General features: G+C 36.2%; 2 protein-coding genes across 2 annotated transcripts in view; one reads left to right on the top strand and one right to left on the bottom strand.

The window, feature by feature from the left end:
• Positions 1-20,207, bottom strand: part of LOC111054191 (tRNA dimethylallyltransferase) — a 127,073-nt gene that overhangs the window by 88,881 nt on the left and 17,985 nt on the right. The window lies entirely within an intron of this gene.
• LOC120351431 lies at positions 9,794-12,562 on the top strand. Its single transcript, XM_039428808.1, has 2 exons — positions 9,794-11,196; positions 12,098-12,562. Exons 1-2 carry the CDS (start codon positions 10,852-10,854, stop codon positions 12,452-12,454), a joined length of 702 nt encoding a protein of 233 aa, XP_039284742.1. The 5' UTR covers positions 9,794-10,851; the 3' UTR covers positions 12,455-12,562.

The following is a 20,207-nucleotide window of genomic DNA, read 5'->3' as shown; positions in this document are numbered from 1 at the left end:
TCACAAAAATCACAAGTGTGAACTTATTCTTTATCACAAAAATCTCAAGTGTGAACTTATTCTTTATCACAAAAGTCACAAATGTGAACTTCTTCTTTGGAAACCTATACAGATCAAGAAAGCCACCCAACGCAATTCTGATGGAAATTCTCCCAGGAAATAGTTACACATTACAACAATGTTACCTTGAGAGTTTCAGTAAATTTATGAAATCAGAATGTGTTACACTGTAATGCACTTGTTATAATAATTTGAAATCTCGGAATTTCATGACAATAGAATAATCTACAGTCATTGTAATATTTATTCCACAATCTACTTCATCGAAAGGACAAAATAAAACAGAAAACTATCAATCATCTTGTCATCTTCAGCGCCAAATTATCACTTTCTCCTTTTAGCATGAAGTGGAGCATGAACGGTTTTGTTAAACTATTACATGGAGGAGTTCCATTCCAACAAGGAAGTCTATTTCCTTATGCAGTACTCACAAAGACTCGATTTATTCAAATAAAGCTCTTAGGATAAATATTTATCAAATATGCTACAATACATTGTCGGTTTTCAAACAGCCACAACAACAATATGTGAATATTTCATATTTTAGTAATAATAATGTGGAATATTTCTTCTATGTTTGGTTTTGAAGCATCTACATTTAAAAATCTACGTTGTAAAAATGAATATCGGGGACCCAGCTTCGCTCTGGAGTACAAAAGCATAAAAAATTTATTACGAAAGAAGAAATTATAATAACATTCATAACATTCATACAGAAATGTTCTATCTAATCACAGTAAATTGAGATTAATTCCCAGATGAATGCAAAAATTTCCCTCACAAAGGCCCAGTTGCACAAAAGTCAGTTAAATTTTAATCCTGATTAACTTCACGTGAACCAAATCAAAGAAGACCATTTCAAAAAGATGGATCTGCTGAAATCAATCAGGATTGAAAATAACCCGACTTTTTTGCAACCGGCACTAAGTACCTGATTGAATGATTACAAAAGTTCAACAGCTGAGTCATAATTTTGACACAGTCCCACACACATGAACTCGCTCACTCACTTCCATCACCAACAGACAACGAAATAATTATTATCAGCTGTTTTTCCAAGGATGAATAATAATTATCCTTTTAATGCCCTTCAGCGAGTTTTCCCAGGGATGAGACCTAGTGCAATCGAATCTTTATATTATAAACCTACTATGTTCTGAATTTCGTGAGAATCGTTAGAGCCGTTTTCGAGATCCGGTGAAATACAAATATAAAAACATCTAAACATCCAAACATACAAACAGAAATTGCTCGTTTAATAGTATAGGATTAAGGACTGGAAATTTTGTGAGGTGAATAATAAGACTTAAATTTAAATCTTAATCTAAATTTGGGAGAGGTATAGCACAAGGTTGCCTTATTTTTTCTCTCCCTATCATTTTGATGATGTACTTATTGTATCAATAAAGAATAAACTCTGATAAATGAGAAAAATGAGAACAGTTGGGTGAAATCTGCAGTTTTTCTGTTAATATGGACTAGAAATATAACTTTGTTCAGAATACTTGGGTTGAAAATCTATGCAATCTTATCAAAACTAATTCATTAATTCAATGAGTTCTGTTTCCGCTGAGCTGAAACAGAGACTGTAAATCCCCATTGGATATTATGGCAGTGTTCACAAACTAACACACTACTAAAGTTAGTCTCTAATATGTGAAGACTATCCAAGTTTAAAGAAACAATGGGTTTGGAAGAAAACTTAGTTTTGAATTTTATACCCAAAAAATGGGTTTTTGCAAAATTTCTGTCTTATAATACAGCCCCAAGACGAAACAAAACTCTTTAAATGTTTGAAAATAGTTGAACAGAAAAGACAAACATATTTCCTCAACATTTCAATTATCACAGTGTTGTAGTTACAGAAATACAAAAAGGAGAATCCATATCAGACTAGTTAACTCCTTCAGAGCTTGCAAACAACAATATCCCACTTTCACTAACTGAATGATCGGAAAGAAATGTGTGGCACCAGAATCACTGAAGTTCCAATAAACGTTTCTAGCATGCACAATTCTTTCAAGTAAGTAGATAACAATCACGATTTATTTGGCTGGCAGTTGGCACAATTAAAATGGTAACAGCAATAAGACAAGTAGTTTTGGTTCACTATTCACATTATTATTCATTGAAGAAGGCATAGCAGCAGTGGGATCGCTGCCACATGAGCTGAGTAAGCGCCTCCATACTCCTCCTCCTCCTCCTCCTCCACCTCATGACTGACGAATTGTGCATGCCTCATACGTAGACCTACCAACACTTGTCTGCTGACATATGTGACAAGAATATTGGACGGATGTGAGATGCGAGCCGCCCGGATGAGCGCTGCAGACGTGGATTGCAAATGTTAGTGATTGGTTGCCCAATTTTCATTCAACAAATAAGTAAGGGAGACGAAAAGAATGATAACATACAATTACAGTGACCTGTAATCAGCCAACTTCGAATTCATGGGACATCTGGTGACTTAGTATCATATCGTCTGTTCAGATTAAACAAAATTTAAGCATTGATGTTTTTCCAAGCTGGACAAAAAACTGGAAAATGTTCAAGTAATCTGCTAACCTATAATATTATATTGATTGTCAAGCAATAATATATATACATTGTATCAAGCAATAATTGATACAGATGTTGATGATTCACCAGTTTATCTTCCTGAAAGAATTTGAACAACAGAGTTGTTTGTTGTATTAAAGAAACATTTAAATTTTTATCAAAAATGTAATTGACAAAACTGTCTCAGCTTCTCATGTTCACCTTCCCTCCCATAACCATTATCCTCAGACATTAAAAGCGCTTCTGTACTAGCAATCATCAACAGCGAAAAATTATTCCTACACGTGATTAAATCAATTATATAGTTTAAATGGGGATTGAATTAGCCTATTATAAAATAACTATTTTTAACATCGAATATTATTTAAAAAAAAAATTCTAGAGACATGAGTAGAGAAGATTAGGGAGAAAAGACTGACTTTTTTGCTCGAGATCCCCCTCCCCCCTCTCCCCCCTCGTCCATCCCTCCTCCCCTTCCCCCCGCCTGTAGGGCGGGGGTGTTCTAAAAATAGATTTCCCCTTCCCCCTGTCCAGTGGAGGTGAGGGGGAGAGAGAGAGAGGGAGATATATCTTTCTCTCTCTTTCTAAAAATAGATTACCCCTTCCCCCTGTCCAGTGGAGGTGAGGGGGATAGAGAGAGAGATCTCCTTCTTTTACTAGTGCCATCTCTTTCCCGCACCCTTTCCGAAAGGAGATAAGAATCAATTGAGAAATTCTCTCCCAGTATAGATGAGAGGGAAAAATTCCCTTGGTGACAGATTAAAGTGAATCCATATTACTCTAATCCAAAGTGAGGTCAATGACTCTCTCTATATCTAATTGAATTGAGAAATTCTCTCTCATCTAATGCTATAAATCTCTACGTTCTTTTACATTTTTTATCTGCAATATCGTACAAGCATTTCCAAAGTTCATCGGAATTTTTAACAACAGATAATGACGAATCATTTGTACAATCATAATGTAGATGACCGCTGTCTAGAATATTGAGCAGTTCGAAAATCTCAGATAGAATCGAAAAGTGTACATTTTCTGTTTTTGTTAACGGTAAATCAACATCTTGACATCCTGTTGAAAATTTAATATTCCTCGCAATTGAATCAAATTCATTAAATGAAATTGACATCAAGAGACGAGATAATTTTTTGAATTTTGAAAAACCATAACAACAACTGCATCTTGCAGATGTTTGACGTGACTCGAATGAGGGGGAAAGAATTCTAAATTGATGAGATGCACGTGTTATAGATGCGCGTGCACTAAAGATTACCCCACACGTGCTGTCTGCTCTAGCTCTAAATTAATGAGATGCACGTGTTATAGGCGCACGTGCACTAAAGATTACCCCACACGTGGTGTCTGCTCTAGCTCTAAGCAGCAACTAAACTAAAAAACGTGAATGGGATATCGGAATGAAAAATCGTTTGAAGGCAGAAAACGTTTATTTACACATTTCACTACAACAACACATAACTTCATCTTCAATTCTAATTAGCTTATCTATACATAAATTATGAGGACGATAATAACATAGATAGTCTCTTATATCATTTAAATTCACCGTGCTTAGAAAAATGTCTTTCAATTGCTTCGCCAAACTATAATTTTCAGGAGTTGATTTCCTAATTGCACTTTCACACTCATCGTACCAATCAATACAGTTTTTTAACCTCACTTCCAATTCGTTGTCGGGAGCCAACCACTTTCTCGGATCCATGATGTTGAGCGAATGAAGAAAACTAGGTGTAGGCAGGAACTATTATAGAGTAATTAAGCGGTCTTTCTTCATCAATTGACGATAGACAACATGTACGCGCTTTATGCAGTCTCAATGCATGCTGGCAATAAACACACTGTAGATCCTTTCCATTGTAGAAGAATCCATAACGAGCAAAGTTTCTTTTCTGTGAATTTGTGTACATTGGAGCCATTTTCATACTTTGCATTCGATTGTTTTCGCACAAGAAATTATTTGTTTGATACATATTTTTAAACAACAAAGAATTATAATGCTGGGCAGAGAATAACGCACAGCGAGAATGTGGATTATTTTTATGAATGTTGCATGCAGCATAACACCATGAACTAGTGAAAAAGCTGAAATCAGGTTTTGGAAAATCCTCTGGTATGCATTGTACGTTGCTATGCAATCTTCTTAAAAACTTTGCTTTCTCAGTTCCTTTTGTAAAAATTTTCTCATAAGCTGCAAGGTAATCACGTATTAATGACTCATTGTATTCTAAATCTCCATCTTCCCATTTTATTTTATGATAGTGACGTTCTAACCATGTTGCATCGTTATACAATTTTGCACTCAATTCTGTCTTTGCAAATGGCGATTTGAAATGGAACACAATATAATTATTAAACTGATCAATTATGGCAAGTTCTTTCACAATAATTTGATTACAATCTTGTTTAAACCAGTGAAGATCAACCGTAGCAATTTTAGCAGTCGCTTGACCTTCTTTCTCTTCGTAGGCTTTGTCTCTCCCCTCAGCGGCGGCGGCGGCGGCGGCGGGCGCGGCGGGGGGTTCCTCAAATCCTCCTTTGTCCTCCCCCACCTGCAGCGGCTTCGGTAATCCTGCGTCTCTCCCCTCCTCCTCCTCCACCTCCAGCGGCTTCGGCGTACTGCACCTTGCTTCATAATAGAAACTATCAAGATCGCACTGAATACCAATAGAGCGAGTTTGCGGCTTATCCAAAATATCAGAACACAAAGAATAGGACATGTTGGCTGTTCAAAGGTGAAACTGATAATGGCTTACATTTGTCGCAGTACACACCTTATATAACCTGCAGTGATGCACTCTATCAACAAATTACTGAACTTCTTTCACCATACTCGTGAGAGGTGTGTATTCCATCACACGATCGCTAATTAAAACGCAATACGCGGAAGTATTTGCAGGTACTGCACTTTTAAATTCCATTTCAATACGAACATCTGTCGATGATTTCAAATGACTTGGTTGGTGTGAACAATCTACAACAATCAGTGGTGTTGATTCACAAAATGTTTTAAAATCGATTTCTGTTCCGAGTTCGCTATTGATTGAATGATTATAATACGAGGGCGCGAAATCCAAGAACATGCGGTATAAAACCTCCTTCTTACCTAGCAGATTTTCATATGGATAATACTCACTGTTCAAATATACTTTAACATTGTAAATACCGCAGCTATCGAAATTAGATATTGATTTATTTATTTTATTCTTACGATCAGTTTGAAATGCAATTATAACGTATTTTGGACTATCAAAACTCGATGTGGTACGAACTGCCCAAGAATGGTTAAGTGAATTTTGCAAATTTGGTAATTCACAAATTTCCCAATGGCGGAAACCTAATTTCAGTGGAGTGTCAGCATCGAGCAGTCTCAAAAATTTCAGTCTTACATGATCTTCTAAAGTTATGTAGGGCATGCGCCATTGCAGTTTTGTAATTTTCACACTAACGTTTGTTCCGCTTGGAGACTCAACACAATTTAGATCTGTCGGTGACCTCAATAAGACGAGTTCCTGTTTCAAATTTAAAATTATTCTTTGAAAATCTTCAAAAAACGGGAGGATTAATTTCAGCGGAACACAGAAAGTGAATGTATTATCCGTTAGCTCATATCCTGCTCTGTCAAAACCAGCCAAGTGATATGTGTTTTTATCGAGAGTATTTTTCACCAATATAGCTTTAATTGTGGATGTTAATCCAATCAATCTTGATTTAGAAATTTGCTGACCTGCTAATTCATATCGTATTTCGTCAAAAAGGTTACCGATTACGTTACTGCTTAATTTATACCCTGCTGCAACTGGTGTATCGGCTGGGTCTTTTCCCGGTTTTGTACAGTTAACTGTTCCCTCAATCAATATGAATGATTTACAAGGTAAAGAATAGACATCTAAAGAATTTATGCCAATACGTGCCTCGTCAGAGTTTTTTATTTCCTGTCCCGAATAAACTGTATGAGTGTGAAATTGGAATTTAGTAATATCATTATAAAACTGAAGGTCTGTCTCCACATCCAGTATTTCACTAATTGCCGCCGCTCCCCCGCCTAACATGTCGCCAATCGACTATAAAACCCAACTTTTCTAATATTCTCGCGCTTTTAGCCGACAAAGCACGTTTGTTTTTAGGTGTTGTCGCTATCGCGTTCCTTTCTCTAATGACTTGATTGGTCTTATTCGAACGTGGGTTGAAAATAAGATAACCCATTACTTTTCACGTATGTGCAACCTAATTGTAATTGTATCTCCGCGGAAATCAATAAACGATCCGTTCTGGTCCGTTACCTTTACATTAATAGTTTGAATTCGATGCGTATTCAAAGGTACATAAATAATCGGTGATGGTACTTCGTTTATTAAATAACCGCTAGGAACCTTTGGTAAAAATTCGTAGATTACATGTTTTTGTTTTCCCTCAGAGTAACTGCCGCAAGCTAAATTACACTCAACAAGAATACTGTCAACGCTTGTTATGTTAACCAAATGTTTGGAATAATGCCATTTATTTGGCTGCAAAACAACATTATCAAAACCAAGTATCTTAGCAATCGAATCAGAACGTGTTAAATCAATGGCTTTATCAGAATGAATTTCAATCTTCATAGTATTTACGTTTGCACGTATAATAAGTTTATTCTTCTTGTCATCAATATTCAATTTATTCTTTAAAGATTTTATAATATCCTCAACTTCATATGCACCAGTATCCAACTCGATTAATCTATCACCATATTTGAAGCTGGAATTTGTTCCTTTGTTAATGTTTGCAATACTATTGTAACTGGAAAAATTAATCAATCCAATTTCCCATTCACGATTTTTATCCAATTCTATAACTTCTTGTAAATGTTCATAGAGATCACTTGTGTTAGATCGTAATGTAATAACCACCATCTTGTGTGTTCACCACAATCACTTAATTACAACTGATTTGCAAGAAACAATAATGTAAGATGACCACAAAAATCGCTATTTAATGGTTGCATATGCTCTACATTATAAAATATATTTACTCCATTTTCTTTTTTCCAATATTTGTCCAATTCGTATGGAGGTTGTAAATTTCCAATTGGATCAAAATACCAAACATTAGAACCAATTTTCTTATATGCTACCCAGTGTGTACCATCCTCGCTTTCCCTTGCTAAATTCACAATGGCATTCTCGTTTTTTAGAATTTTTTTGGGTAATGCATCTAGCATATATATACCTCTTAACCGAATCTGTAATAATTTCGACCAATCAATCAAATCATAATTACTCAATTCTCCTTCAATATTCATGTCTTCTTCTTCTTCTTCTTCCTACTCTTCTTCGTTGTTGTTCTACGTTTCTTAACTTGAGGGAATAAACTCACTCCATATGATGCTGGCGGGGGTGGGGGTAGAAGTCTACCACCACTTTTAGGAAAAGGCTTCAAAAAATATCCTTTTCCTGCAATATGCTTTTTCAACTGAGCTATAGCTTTGCGTCTAATATCGTTACTATAACTTCTCCTCTCCCCCTTCTTCTTCTTCTTCTTTCTCAAAGTCCCACCAAACGCCGCTTTAGCTTTCATAACGTTTGTAACAAGATAGCTAAGTGCTTTCTCGGCAAGGGGTGTTTGAGGATTTTTGAAAATGTCCCATGCAGCGTTCGCTAGAGCCCTGTCAGCTACCGCACGAGTTTTATTATCACTATTTTGAGTATAGGCTATATCGTGGGCCTTGCAAGCTTTATCTAACGAATTTATGCCTTGATCACCTCTCTTTAACCTTTCATTAACCTTGGTCCCCGGGCCACACCACTCGTATCCCGGAATATGATATTCTTCTCCAAGGTTATCAATTACCTTATTTAGAATAGTTGATGTTACATTACCTGCCAAACCTTTAAAAACTCTCGCCGCTGAACTCAAGATTCCTTTACCCCGTTTCCTCGAACTCTGCTTTTTTCTCAAACTCTGCTTTTTTCTCCTACATACCATTTTTCATTACCTTTCAACTCAATGGTTGAACATTAACTGAGGTTAATTAATTAATCAATACATCAACTTGATTTGGTTTAATGTTCAACCAATGAGTTGGAAGTGAATTCATATTTCTACATCTAATGCTATACTGTCAGATTGAAGTGATACATTGCTTGAATGATAAGAATATTATTTCAAATCTGAAAAGGTGAATGTGATTTGAAAAGGGAAGAAATGATGCTGGCCCACCCACATCTGTGGGAGCACGAGAAGGAGGGGCCGAGAAGCTGGCAGCGCTTGCCTGCACAGCTGTCTGCCTCTAGCGGTAACTCTACTGAGCATGCTCACAACAAACTATAAAAGACCTGCTCACCTTATTTAAATTATCATTCACAACAGAGCAGCTGAACCATTTCTTCTGTGTGATATTCATTACAAACTTATCAACATCGTCAACAACAACAACAACAGGTAAGAATTGAAAACAATTTTTTATCAAATATACACTCATTTTATTGAACTATTCATCTAGTCACATACATATATATACAATTCGTTACACACAAGTGTCCAAATTGTATACAGATATAAAAATTGTTATGCTTTAACAATTTTTATATCTGTCCAATTTGGGCACTTATGCGTAACTACTAAAACATAATTTTTACATGATACATTAAATTCACGAATTTTTGCTGCATCAATGCAGGAAGCAAATCTTTGAGGTAGATACACCTCACATTTGCTTCCTGCATTGATGATTTTCAAAATTATGCGGCGACCATGTTGGTTCGTGTGCTCCCTCGCGCACACGATTCGGTAGGGCTGGTCCTCCTCCAACTCGCGTAAGGGGACCCACGGCTTGGCCACTGGTTTGTTGATGAGTTCGACAAACCCCATTTCAGCCTCCTTTATCAAGGGCACGAGAGAGGAGTCCTCATCCGGCATACGTTTCTGTTGAAAAATATTTGATTAGTGTCTTATTTGTTTCAGATCTCTACATCAGATTATCATCGAATTCTCTGCATAAAGTGAGTAATATCAGTTATTGAAATATCATTGTTGCATGATCGAGTACTTTTAACAATAATAATATCTAAGCAGTTCAAATAATATTTCCTTAGCATCAATTCAGTTCGTAATTTCCTTTACATTCCAAGCACTTCAAATAATATTTATGCATGATTGAATACTTTAAATAATAATAATAATAATAATAATAAGCTGGAGCAAGGTACTCTCTTAGTTGCGATCTTCTCTTTGCTGATACAACATCAAGCTAGTGTACTGAGATGGATAATGTGTTTGGTGTGGAGAACAAGTCTTCAGATTCGAGCGTTCAATTCATTATAGATAGACATTTTAATCAATTAAGTGAATACCATTCTGTTCCTTTAGAAAAAATGAGATATCAATATAAATTAAGTGAACTCTTGGACACGCACCTAGATATATTGGCACAGTTAGCAGAAAAAGGATGGACAAATCTACAATATTTAACTTTTGTGAGAGACTATGAAAAATTAGGAGTTTGGCATAGTGATAACTATAATCATATTCTTGTTTGTGATTTATACGGATCATCATATGATAAATTCTGGGCCGATGGTGACTTCGCCGATTCGTGGAGATGTCCGTGTGGGCATCTTAAAGACTCTATCGATAAAATTAAAAAAGTTATAATAGAAAACAACGCTCATTTAACAGAAGAACAATTAAATCAAGTTATCTGGAATTTTTTTCGAGATTCTGCAGATGAGACAGGTTTAGAACAGGATTGACAAAGAAAGATCAAAACCAAGTATGTGTACAATATTGTAAATAAATGAAATGCAACAACTTTGCTACAGTTAAAATATTAAAATGACATATTGATGATAGAAAACGCTGACAAGATTCATGTTTGAAAAATGAGATGCTCTTACTTTGATGTTGAAGGATCTAACATTGATTTGAATTAAAATTAGAATCATGGGTTTTATTGGAGATTTCTAGCAATGTCTCATGCTAAGTTCTAGACGAGATTTTTTTTTTTCGTCTTCTAACACATGGATGCTTTTCGAAAAATGATCGTGTGTGGCATACTTACAATCTGATAACGATCTGGGAGCACGTGTTGTTGTTGGGGAGAAATTCGAATTTTTTTTCGCCTTGTGCCACGCTCTCGCTCGCACGTGTCTGGAACAGAGAGAGAAACGAATGCTATATAAACACGTGCGATGAGAGGAAAATCACCATTTACATCAGAGACACAGAGACTTCACATACGAGATGAGTTCGCCGTCGTTTATCCTCCCGGATAGCCCGCCTCCGCAGCATGTCCTAAACTACTGGCAGCGCAAAGCTGCCGAGAGCTGCGCCAGCTCTTCTGCTGCGGCCGCCTCAGCTCCTGCCTCCACTGCACCCGCTCCACACCGTTCGACATCGCCAGGGGGCGAGATGGTGATTGGAGACAGCCCCATCCAACGCCTGCGTCCGCCAGCTACGTGGGCTCCGCGCCGTGCTGTGTTGACGACGCTGTCGAACAATATTAGGGAGAGGCAAGCGAAGAGGAAACTCGACTTCGAGGAGGGCGAAGTGAGCGGTGAAGAGGATAGCGTGCTCCCTCAATCAAAGGTTAGTTTCAACAAATATTATTATTATTAACTTGTGTATGCACAGATTTTTTTCTGTGATTGATAAAAAATCTGTGCACATACGAGTCTTTGATTATTTGATATGAATATTATTTGATCTGAATATTATTTGAACTGATTAGAATGCAAGCAATATTTCCTCGAACTGATTAGAAATGGTATTATGAGATATTATCGTTTAAAGTAGCCAATCATGCATAAATATTATTTGAAGTGCTTGGAATGTAAAGGAAATTACGAACTGAATTGATGCTAAGGAAATATTATTTGAACTGCTTAGATATTATTATCGTTTAAAGTAGCCAATCATGCATAAATATTATTTGAAGTGCTTGGAATGTAAAGGAAATTACGAACTGAATTGATGCTAAGGAAATATTATTTGAACTGCTTAGATATTATTATTATTTAAAGTATTCAATCATGCATAAATATTATTTGAAGTGCTTGGAATGTAAAGGAAATTACGAACTGAATTGATGCTAAGGAAATATTATTTGAACTGCTTAGATATTATTATTATTTAAAGTATTCAATCATGCATAAATATTATTTGAAGTGCTTGGAATGTAAAGGAAATTACGAACTGAATTGATGCTAAGGAAATATTATTGAACTGCTTAGATATTATTATTATTTAAAGTATTCAATCATGCATAAATATTATTTGAAGTGCTTGGAATGTAAAGGAAATTACGAACTGAATTGATGCTAAGGAAATATTATTTGAACTGCTTAGATATTATTATTGTTAAAAGTACTCGATCATGCAACAATGATATTTCAATAACTGATATTACTCACTTTATGCAGAGAATTCGATGATAATCTGATGTAGAGATCTGAAACAAATAAGACACTAATCAAATATTTTTCAACAGAAACGTATGCCGGATGAGGACTCCTCCCTCGTGCCCTTGATAAAGGAGGCTGAAATGGGGTTTGTCGAACTCATCAACAAACCAGTGGCCAAGCCGTGGGTCCCCTTACGCGAGTTGGAGGAGGACCAGCCCTACCGAATCGTGTGCGCGAGGGAGCACACGAACCAACATGGTCGCCGCATAATTTTGAAAATCATCAATGCAGGAAGCAAATGTGAGGTGTATCTACCTCAAAGATTTGCTTCCTGCATTGATGCAGCAAAAATTCGTGAATTTAATGTATCATGTAAAAATTATGTTTTAGTAGTTACGCATAAGTGCCCAAATTGGACAGATATAAAAATTGTTAAAGCATAACAATTTTTATATCTGTATACAATTTGGACACTTGTGTGTAACGAATTGTATATATATGTATGTGACTAGATGAATAGTTCAATAAAATGAGTGTATATTTGATAAAAATGTATCACTTCAATCTGACAGTATAGCATTAGATGTAGAAATATGAATTCACTTCCAACTCATTGGTTGAACATTAAACCAAATCAAGTTGATGTATTGATTAATTAATTAACCTCAGTTAATGTTCAACCATTGAGTTGAAAGGTAATGAAAAATGGTATGTAGGAGAAAAAAGCAGAGTTTGAGAAAAAAGCAGAGTTCGAGGAAACGGGGTAAAGGAATCTTGAGTTCAGCGGCGAGAGTTTTTAAAGGTTTGGCAGGTAATGTAACATCAACTATTCTAAATAAGGTAATTGATAACCTTGGAGAAGAATATCATATTCCGGGATACGAGTGGTGTGGCCCGGGGACCAAGGTTAATGAAAGGTTAAAGAGAGGTGATCAAGGCATAAATTCGTTAGATAAAACTTGCAAGGCCCACGATATAGCCTATACTCAAAATAGTGATAATAAAACTCGTGCGGTAGCTGACAGGGCTCTAGCGAACGCTGCATGGGACATTTTCAAAAATCCTCAAACACCCCTTGCCGAGAAAGCACTTAGCTATCTTGTTACAAACGTTATGAAAGCTAAAGCGGCGTTTGGTGGGACTTTGAGAAAGAAGAAGAAGAAGAAGGGGGAGAGGAGAAGTTATAGTAACGATATTAGACGCAAAGCTATAGCTCAGTTGAAAAAGCATATTGCAGGAAAAGGATATTTTTTGAAGCCTTTTCCTAAAAGTGGTGGTAGACTTCTACCCCCACCCCCGCCAGCATCATATGGAGTGAGTTTATTCCCTCAAGTTAAGAAACGTAGAACAACAACGAAGAAGAGTAGGAAGAAGAAGAAGAAGAAGAAGACATGAATATTGAAGGAGAATTGAGTAATTATGATTTGATTGATTGGTCGAAATTATTACAGATTCGGTTAAGAGGTATATATATGCTAGATGCATTACCCAAAAAAATCTAAAAAACGAGAATGCCATTGTGAATTTAGCAAGGGAAAGCGAGGATGGTACACACTGGGTAGCATATAAGAAAATTGGTTCTAATGTTTGGTATTTTGATCCAATTGGAAATTTACAACCTCCATACGAATTGGACAAATATTGGAAAAAAGAAAATGGAGTAAATATATTTTATAATGTAGAGCATATGCAACCATTAAATAGCGATTTTTGTGGTCATCTTACATTATTGTTTCTTGCAAATCAGTTGTAATTAAGTGATTGTGGTGAACACACAAGATGGTGGTTATTACATTACGATCTAACACAAGTGATCTCTATGAACATTTACAAGAAGTTATAGAATTGGATAAAAATCGTGAATGGGAAATTGGATTGATTAATTTTTCCAGTTACAATAGTATTGCAAACATTAACAAAGGAACAAATTCCAGCTTCAAATATGGTGATAGATTAATCGAGTTGGATACTGGTGCATATGAAGTTGAGGATATTATAAAATCTTTAAAGAATAAATTGAATATTGATGACAAGAAGAATAAACTTATTATACGTGCAAACGTAAATACTATGAAGATTGAAATTCATTCTGATAAAGCCATTGATTTAACACGTTCTGATTCGATTGCTAAGATACTTGGTTTTGATAATGTTGTTTTGCAGCCAAATAAATGGCATTATTCCAAACATTTGGTTAACATAACAAGCGTTGACAGTATTCTTGTTGAGTGTAATTTAGCTTGCGGCAGTTACTCTGAGGGAAAACAAAAACATGTAATCTACGAATTTTTACCAAAGGTTCCTAGCGGTTATTTAATAAACGAAGTACCATCACCGATTATTTATGTACCTTTGAATACGCATCGAATTCAAACTATTAATGTAAAGGTAACGGACCAGAACGGATCGTTTATTGATTTCCGCGGAGATACAATTACAATTAGGTTGCACATACGTGAAAAGTAATGGGTTATCTTATTTTCAACCCACGTTCGAATAAGACCAATCAAGTCATTAGAGAAAGGAACGCGATAGCGACAACACCTAAAAACAAACGTGCTTTGTCGGCTAAAAGCGCGAGAATATTAGAAAAGTTGGGTTTTATAGTCGATTGGCGACATGTTAGGCGGGGGAGCGGCGGCAATTAGTGAAATACTGGATGTGGAGACAGACCTTCAGTTTTATAATGATATTACTAAATTCCAATTTCACACTCATACAGTTTATTCGGGACAGGAAATAAAAAACTCTGACGAGGCACGTATTGGCATAAATTCTTTAGATGTCTATTCTTTACCTTGTAAATCATTCATATTGATTGAGGGAACAGTTAACTGTACAAAACCGGGAAAAGACCCAGCCGATACACCAGTTGCAGCAGGGTATAAATTAAGCAGTAACGTAATCGGTAACCTTTTTGACGAAATACGATATGAATTAGCAGGTCAGCAAATTTCTAAATCAAGATTGATTGGATTAACATCCACAATTAAAGCTATATTGGTGAAAAATACTCTCGATAAAAACACATATCACTTGGCTGGTTTTGACAGAGCAGGATATGAGCTAACAGATAATACATTCACTTTCTGTGTTCCGCTGAAATTAATCCTCCCGTTTTTTGAAGATTTTCAAAGAATAATTTTAAATTTGAAACAGGAACTCGTCTTATTGAGGTCTCCGACAGATCTAAATTGTGTTGAGTCTCCAAGCGGAACAAACGTTAGTGTGAAAATTACAAAACTGCAATGGCGCATGCCCTACATAACTTTAGAAGATCATGTAAGACTGAAATTTTTGAGACTGCTCGATGCTGACACTCCACTGAAATTAGGTTTCCGCCATTGGGAAATTTGTGAATTACCAAATTTGCAAAATTCACTTAACCATTCTTGGGCAGTTCGTACCACATCGAGTTTTGATAGTCCAAAATACGTTATAATTGCATTTCAAACTGATCGTAAGAATAAAATAAATAAATCAATATCTAATTTCGATAGCTGCGGTATTTACAATGTTAAAGTATATTTGAACAGTGAGTATTATCCATATGAAAATCTGCTAGGTAAGAAGGAGGTTTTATACCGCATGTTCTTGGATTTCGCGCCCTCGTATTATAATCATTCAATCAATAGCGAACTCGGAACAGAAATCGATTTTAAAACATTTTGTGAATCAACACCACTGATTGTTGTAGATTGTTCACACCAACCAAGTCATTTGAAATCATCGACAGATGTTCGTATTGAAATGGAATTTAAAAGTGCAGTACCTGCAAATACTTCCGCGTATTGCGTTTTAATTAGCGATCGTGTGATGGAATACACACCTCTCACGAGTATGGTGAAAGAAGTTCAGTAATTTGTTGATAGAGTGCATCACTGCAGGTTATATAAGGTGTGTACTGCGACAAATGTAAGCCATTATCAGTTTCACCTTTGAACAGCCAACATGTCCTATTCTTTGTGTTCTGATATTTTGGATAAGCCGCAAACTCGCTCTATTGGTATTCAGTGCGATCTTGATAGTTTCTATTATGAAGCAAGGTGCAGTACGCCGAAGCCGCTGGAGGTGGAGGAGGAGGAGGGGAGAGACGCAGGATTACCGAAGCCGCTGCAGGTGGGGGAGGACAAAGGAGGATTTGAGGAACCCCCCGCCGCGCCCGCCGCCGCCGCCGCCGCCGCTGAGGGGAGAGACAAAGCCTACGAAGAGAAAGAAGGTCAAGCGACTGCTAAAATTGCTACGGTTGATCTTCACTGGTTTAAACAAGATTGTAATCAAATTATTGTGAAAGAACTTGCCATAATTGATCAGTTTAATAATTATATTGTGTTCCATTTCAAATCGCCATTTGCAAAGACAGAATTGAGTGCAAAATTGTATAACGATGCAACATGGTTAGAACGTCACTATCATAAAATAAAATGGGAAGATGGAGATTTAGAATACAATGAGTCATTAATACGTGATTACCTTGCAGCTTATGAGAAAATTTTTACAAAAGGAACTGAGAAAGCAAAGTTTTTAAGAAGATTGCATAGCAACGTACAATGCATACCAGAGGATTTTCCAAAACCTGATTTCAGCTTTTTCACTAGTTCATGGTGTTATGCTGCATGCAACATTCATAAAAATAATCCACATTCTCGCTGTGCGTTATTCTCTGCCCAGCATTATAATTCTTTGTTGTTTAAAAATATGTATCAAACAAATAATTTCTTGTGCGAAAACAATCGAATGCAAAGTATGAAAATGGCTCCAATGTACACAAATTCACAGAAAAGAACTTTGCTCGTTATGGATTCTTCTACAATGGAAAGGATCTACAGTGTGTTTATTGCCAGCATGCATTGAGACTGCATAAAGCGCGTACATGTTGTCTATCGTCAATTGATGAAGAAAGACCGCTTAATTACTCTATAATAGTTCCTGCCTACACCTAGTTTTCTTCATTCGCTCAACATCATGGATCCGAGAAAGTGGTTGGCTCCCGACAACGAATTGGAAGTGAGGTTAAAAAACTGTATTGATTGGTACGATGAGTGTGAAAGTGCAATTAGGAAATCAACTCCTGAAAATTATAGTTTGGCGAAGCAATTGAAAGACATTTTTCTAAGCACGGTGAATTTAAATGATATAAGAGACTATCTATGTTATTATCGTCCTCATAATTTATGTATAGATAAGCTAATTAGAATTGAAGATGAAGTTATGTGTTGTTGTAGTGAAATGTGTAAATAAACGTTTTCTGCCTTCAAACGATTTTTCATTCCGATATCCCATTCACGTTTTTTAGTTTAGTTGCTGCTTAGAGCTAGAGCAGACACCACGTGTGGGGTAATCTTTAGTGCACGTGCGCCTATAACACGTGCATCTCATTAATTTAGAGCTAGAGCAGACAGCACGTGTGGGGTAATCTTTAGTGCACGCACGTCTATAACACGTGCATCTCATCAATTTAGAATTCTTTCCCCCTCATTCGAGTCACATCAAACATCTGCAAGATGCAGTGTTATGGTTTTTCAAAATTCAAAAAATTATCTCGTCTCTTGATGTCAATTTCATTTAATGAATTTGATTCAATTGCGAAGAATATTAAATTTTCAACAGGATGTCAAGATGTTGATTTACCGTTAACAAAAACAGAAAATGTACACTTTTCGATTCTATCTGAGATTTTCGAACTGCTCAATATTCTAGACAGCGGTCATCTACATTATGATTGTACAAATGATTCGTCATTATCTGTTGTTAAAAATTCCGATGAACTTTGGAAATGCTTGTACGATATTGCAGATAAAAAATGTAAAAGAACGTAGAGATTTATAGCATTAGATGAGAGAGAATTTCTCAATTCAATTAGATATAGAGATAATTCTATATTATGTAAAGAACAAGACTTAATTTGGTTGTCAGGTTTGAATACTGTTCTTTTCTCCAATATACCATTCATTTACAGTAAAACTCAAATTATTCGAAACCGGAGAGTACAGTACTTTGTTTCAAATCTTGAACTAATACTGTAATTATTCTCCAACTATGAGTTTCCCTCCATAATTATTTTCCTTTGAAATGAATATCTAATTTTTTCTAAATATTAATCCATCTTTTCAATCCTGAATACTAAGTTTCGATATTCTCCAATTATGAGTTTCCCTTTGAAATAAATATTCATTCTTTTCAAATAGTTTGAAATGTTATTCATCTTTCCAATCCTAAATACTGATTTTCGATTGCAACAGAGTTATGTTCATCCTTATACGGAGTCATTCATTCTCCAGATGTGACCGAAATATACTGCCTATTCAAACAGATCCAATCTCAAGTAATCGATTTTTTGTACTATTAAACTTTTTCAACGATTGAGCCTTGGCCAGATGCATGTGCGTGATCGGCGAGCATAATTGCCGGGCCTTCTGTTGAGCGAATTTGATGCCATTTAGGGTAAAGTATTCCGAGTTCCCAGACACGAGATCAAGTTCAGACCGATTCCCGGGTTTCCTTCTCCCGGCCCGGAATTCCAAGGACAGTCGACAAGAACTGGATCTTGTCCGGGAAACCGTTGTCCATAGCAGGGTATCTACGGCACGACTCCCCTATCACTCCACCAGTTTCCACCGGTGATTTTTTCAATTACATGTCCTTAAGAAGCAACATCCATTAACATAATCTGTGGCCGCTGTTGGGCTAAAAAATTAGCACCCTCTCACCTTGAGCTGAGAAACATCAACAGCCTTCACTCCTGATTTTTTCATACAATCAAACAGCATCATCACTTGTTTCCATTGTTTCAGAACGCTGAGCAATTACAATTCCAATTGCATGATGTGTGCAATAAACTTTTCCAGCTTTATCCATCAGACTAGAACCACACATAAATTTGTTCGGCGGCTTTTATTGCCGGCTGGATACAGACCTCCTGCAATTAATCACCCGCAGGTGGGCCTGCTGGCCCAGCTACCTCTTAACAGTTCATCTTCTGTGAATAATTTTGCAAATAGTTATTGGTGACCCAACATATTATTTATAATGATAAACATTCTAAATCATTGGTCTCACCCACAAATTCTTCAGAGCTGCCAGAGAATGAATATTAAATTATGGAATACTTGAATGGATTGAGTTGTAGCGAAGGAAAAATTGTTATAGGTGAATCTTAATCAATACACAAGGCCCCAATTGGGTATTATTGAATAACTAACAGGTGATCCGTGCTCTGCAAGGGTCTAAAAACTTGACAAAATGGAAACTTGACTTACTGAAATCGTTAAGGATTTAAAATACACCTATAAACATCCTCGGTAAATTAAGAATCAATATGGAAAATTTCAAGTTAATCAGTCCAGTAGTTCATACGTGATGATGCGTCATTCGTGGATTTCCTATCCCATACCAATTCATTCCTTTATTATATTGAAGATAATAATGGATTAATAATATTGGAATAGTAAGAGGTGGATTTGAGTAGGGTGCAAGTAGCGTGTAATTAATGTGGGAGAAGTAATTTGAAGAAGGGTGGATTTGAGTAAAGTGGAATGAAAAAATTGAAATAAATTACAACTAAATAGAAATTAGAGAATGAAACTGGTAAAGTTAACTTATAGAAAGTTTTGAATAATAATAATTATTAAATTATTATGTTATCATTCTCTGTTAAATCTCTATATTCATGATCTTTCATTTAAATTTAAATTGAATAGTCCTACATGTTATGAAACATTTTCATTCTCTACACGTTACAAGCTATTCACAGGTAACTTCCCCACAAGCTCATAACTAAGTTGAAGAAGCTGACTGAAAGTGCCTTGTCAAGGCTGAGTGGCTAGCCAATTATTGCAGATAGAAGACGATTATATCTGAGTTTTTATGACATGCGTCAACTATTCGCCGATTTAACTAGAGCAGAGGGAAGCTGTTAGTTGTATAATATTGTCTTCCCCTTCTGGATAACAACAACCATGGAGTTCAAGGAGAGCTGCAAATGCATCATTAGTTCCGGACCGTGATTTCTGCGAGGAGGAGCAAAAGGAAGCTAGAATTTCTGCAAGGAGGAAGAGGAAGAAGAAAAAGAAGAAGGAGAAGAAGAAGAAGAAGAAGAAGAAGAAGACGACGAAGAAGAAGAAGAGGAGAAAGGAGGAGGAGAAGACGAAGAAGTAGAAGTAAAAGTGGAAGATGGGGAGGAAGAGATAAAGGAGG

The sequence above is a fragment of the Nilaparvata lugens genome, chromosome 5, assembly GCF_014356525.2.
Source record: "Nilaparvata lugens isolate BPH chromosome 5, ASM1435652v1, whole genome shotgun sequence".
Classification (NCBI taxonomy): Eukaryota; Metazoa; Arthropoda; class Insecta; order Hemiptera; family Delphacidae; genus Nilaparvata; species Nilaparvata lugens.
This window is presented reverse-complemented; position numbering and strand designations above follow the sequence as displayed.

Bases quoted from the DNA above. Each gene is read 5' to 3' on its own strand.
- LOC120351431 (XM_039428808.1), top strand. From the start codon at position 10,852: ATGAGTTCGCCGTCGTTTATCCTCCCGGATAGCCCGCCTCCGCAGCAT. The intron at 11,197-12,097 runs GTTAGTTTCAAC...ATTTTTCAACAG, and splicing joins GCGTGCTCCCTCAATCAAAG to AAACGTATGCCGGATGAGGA.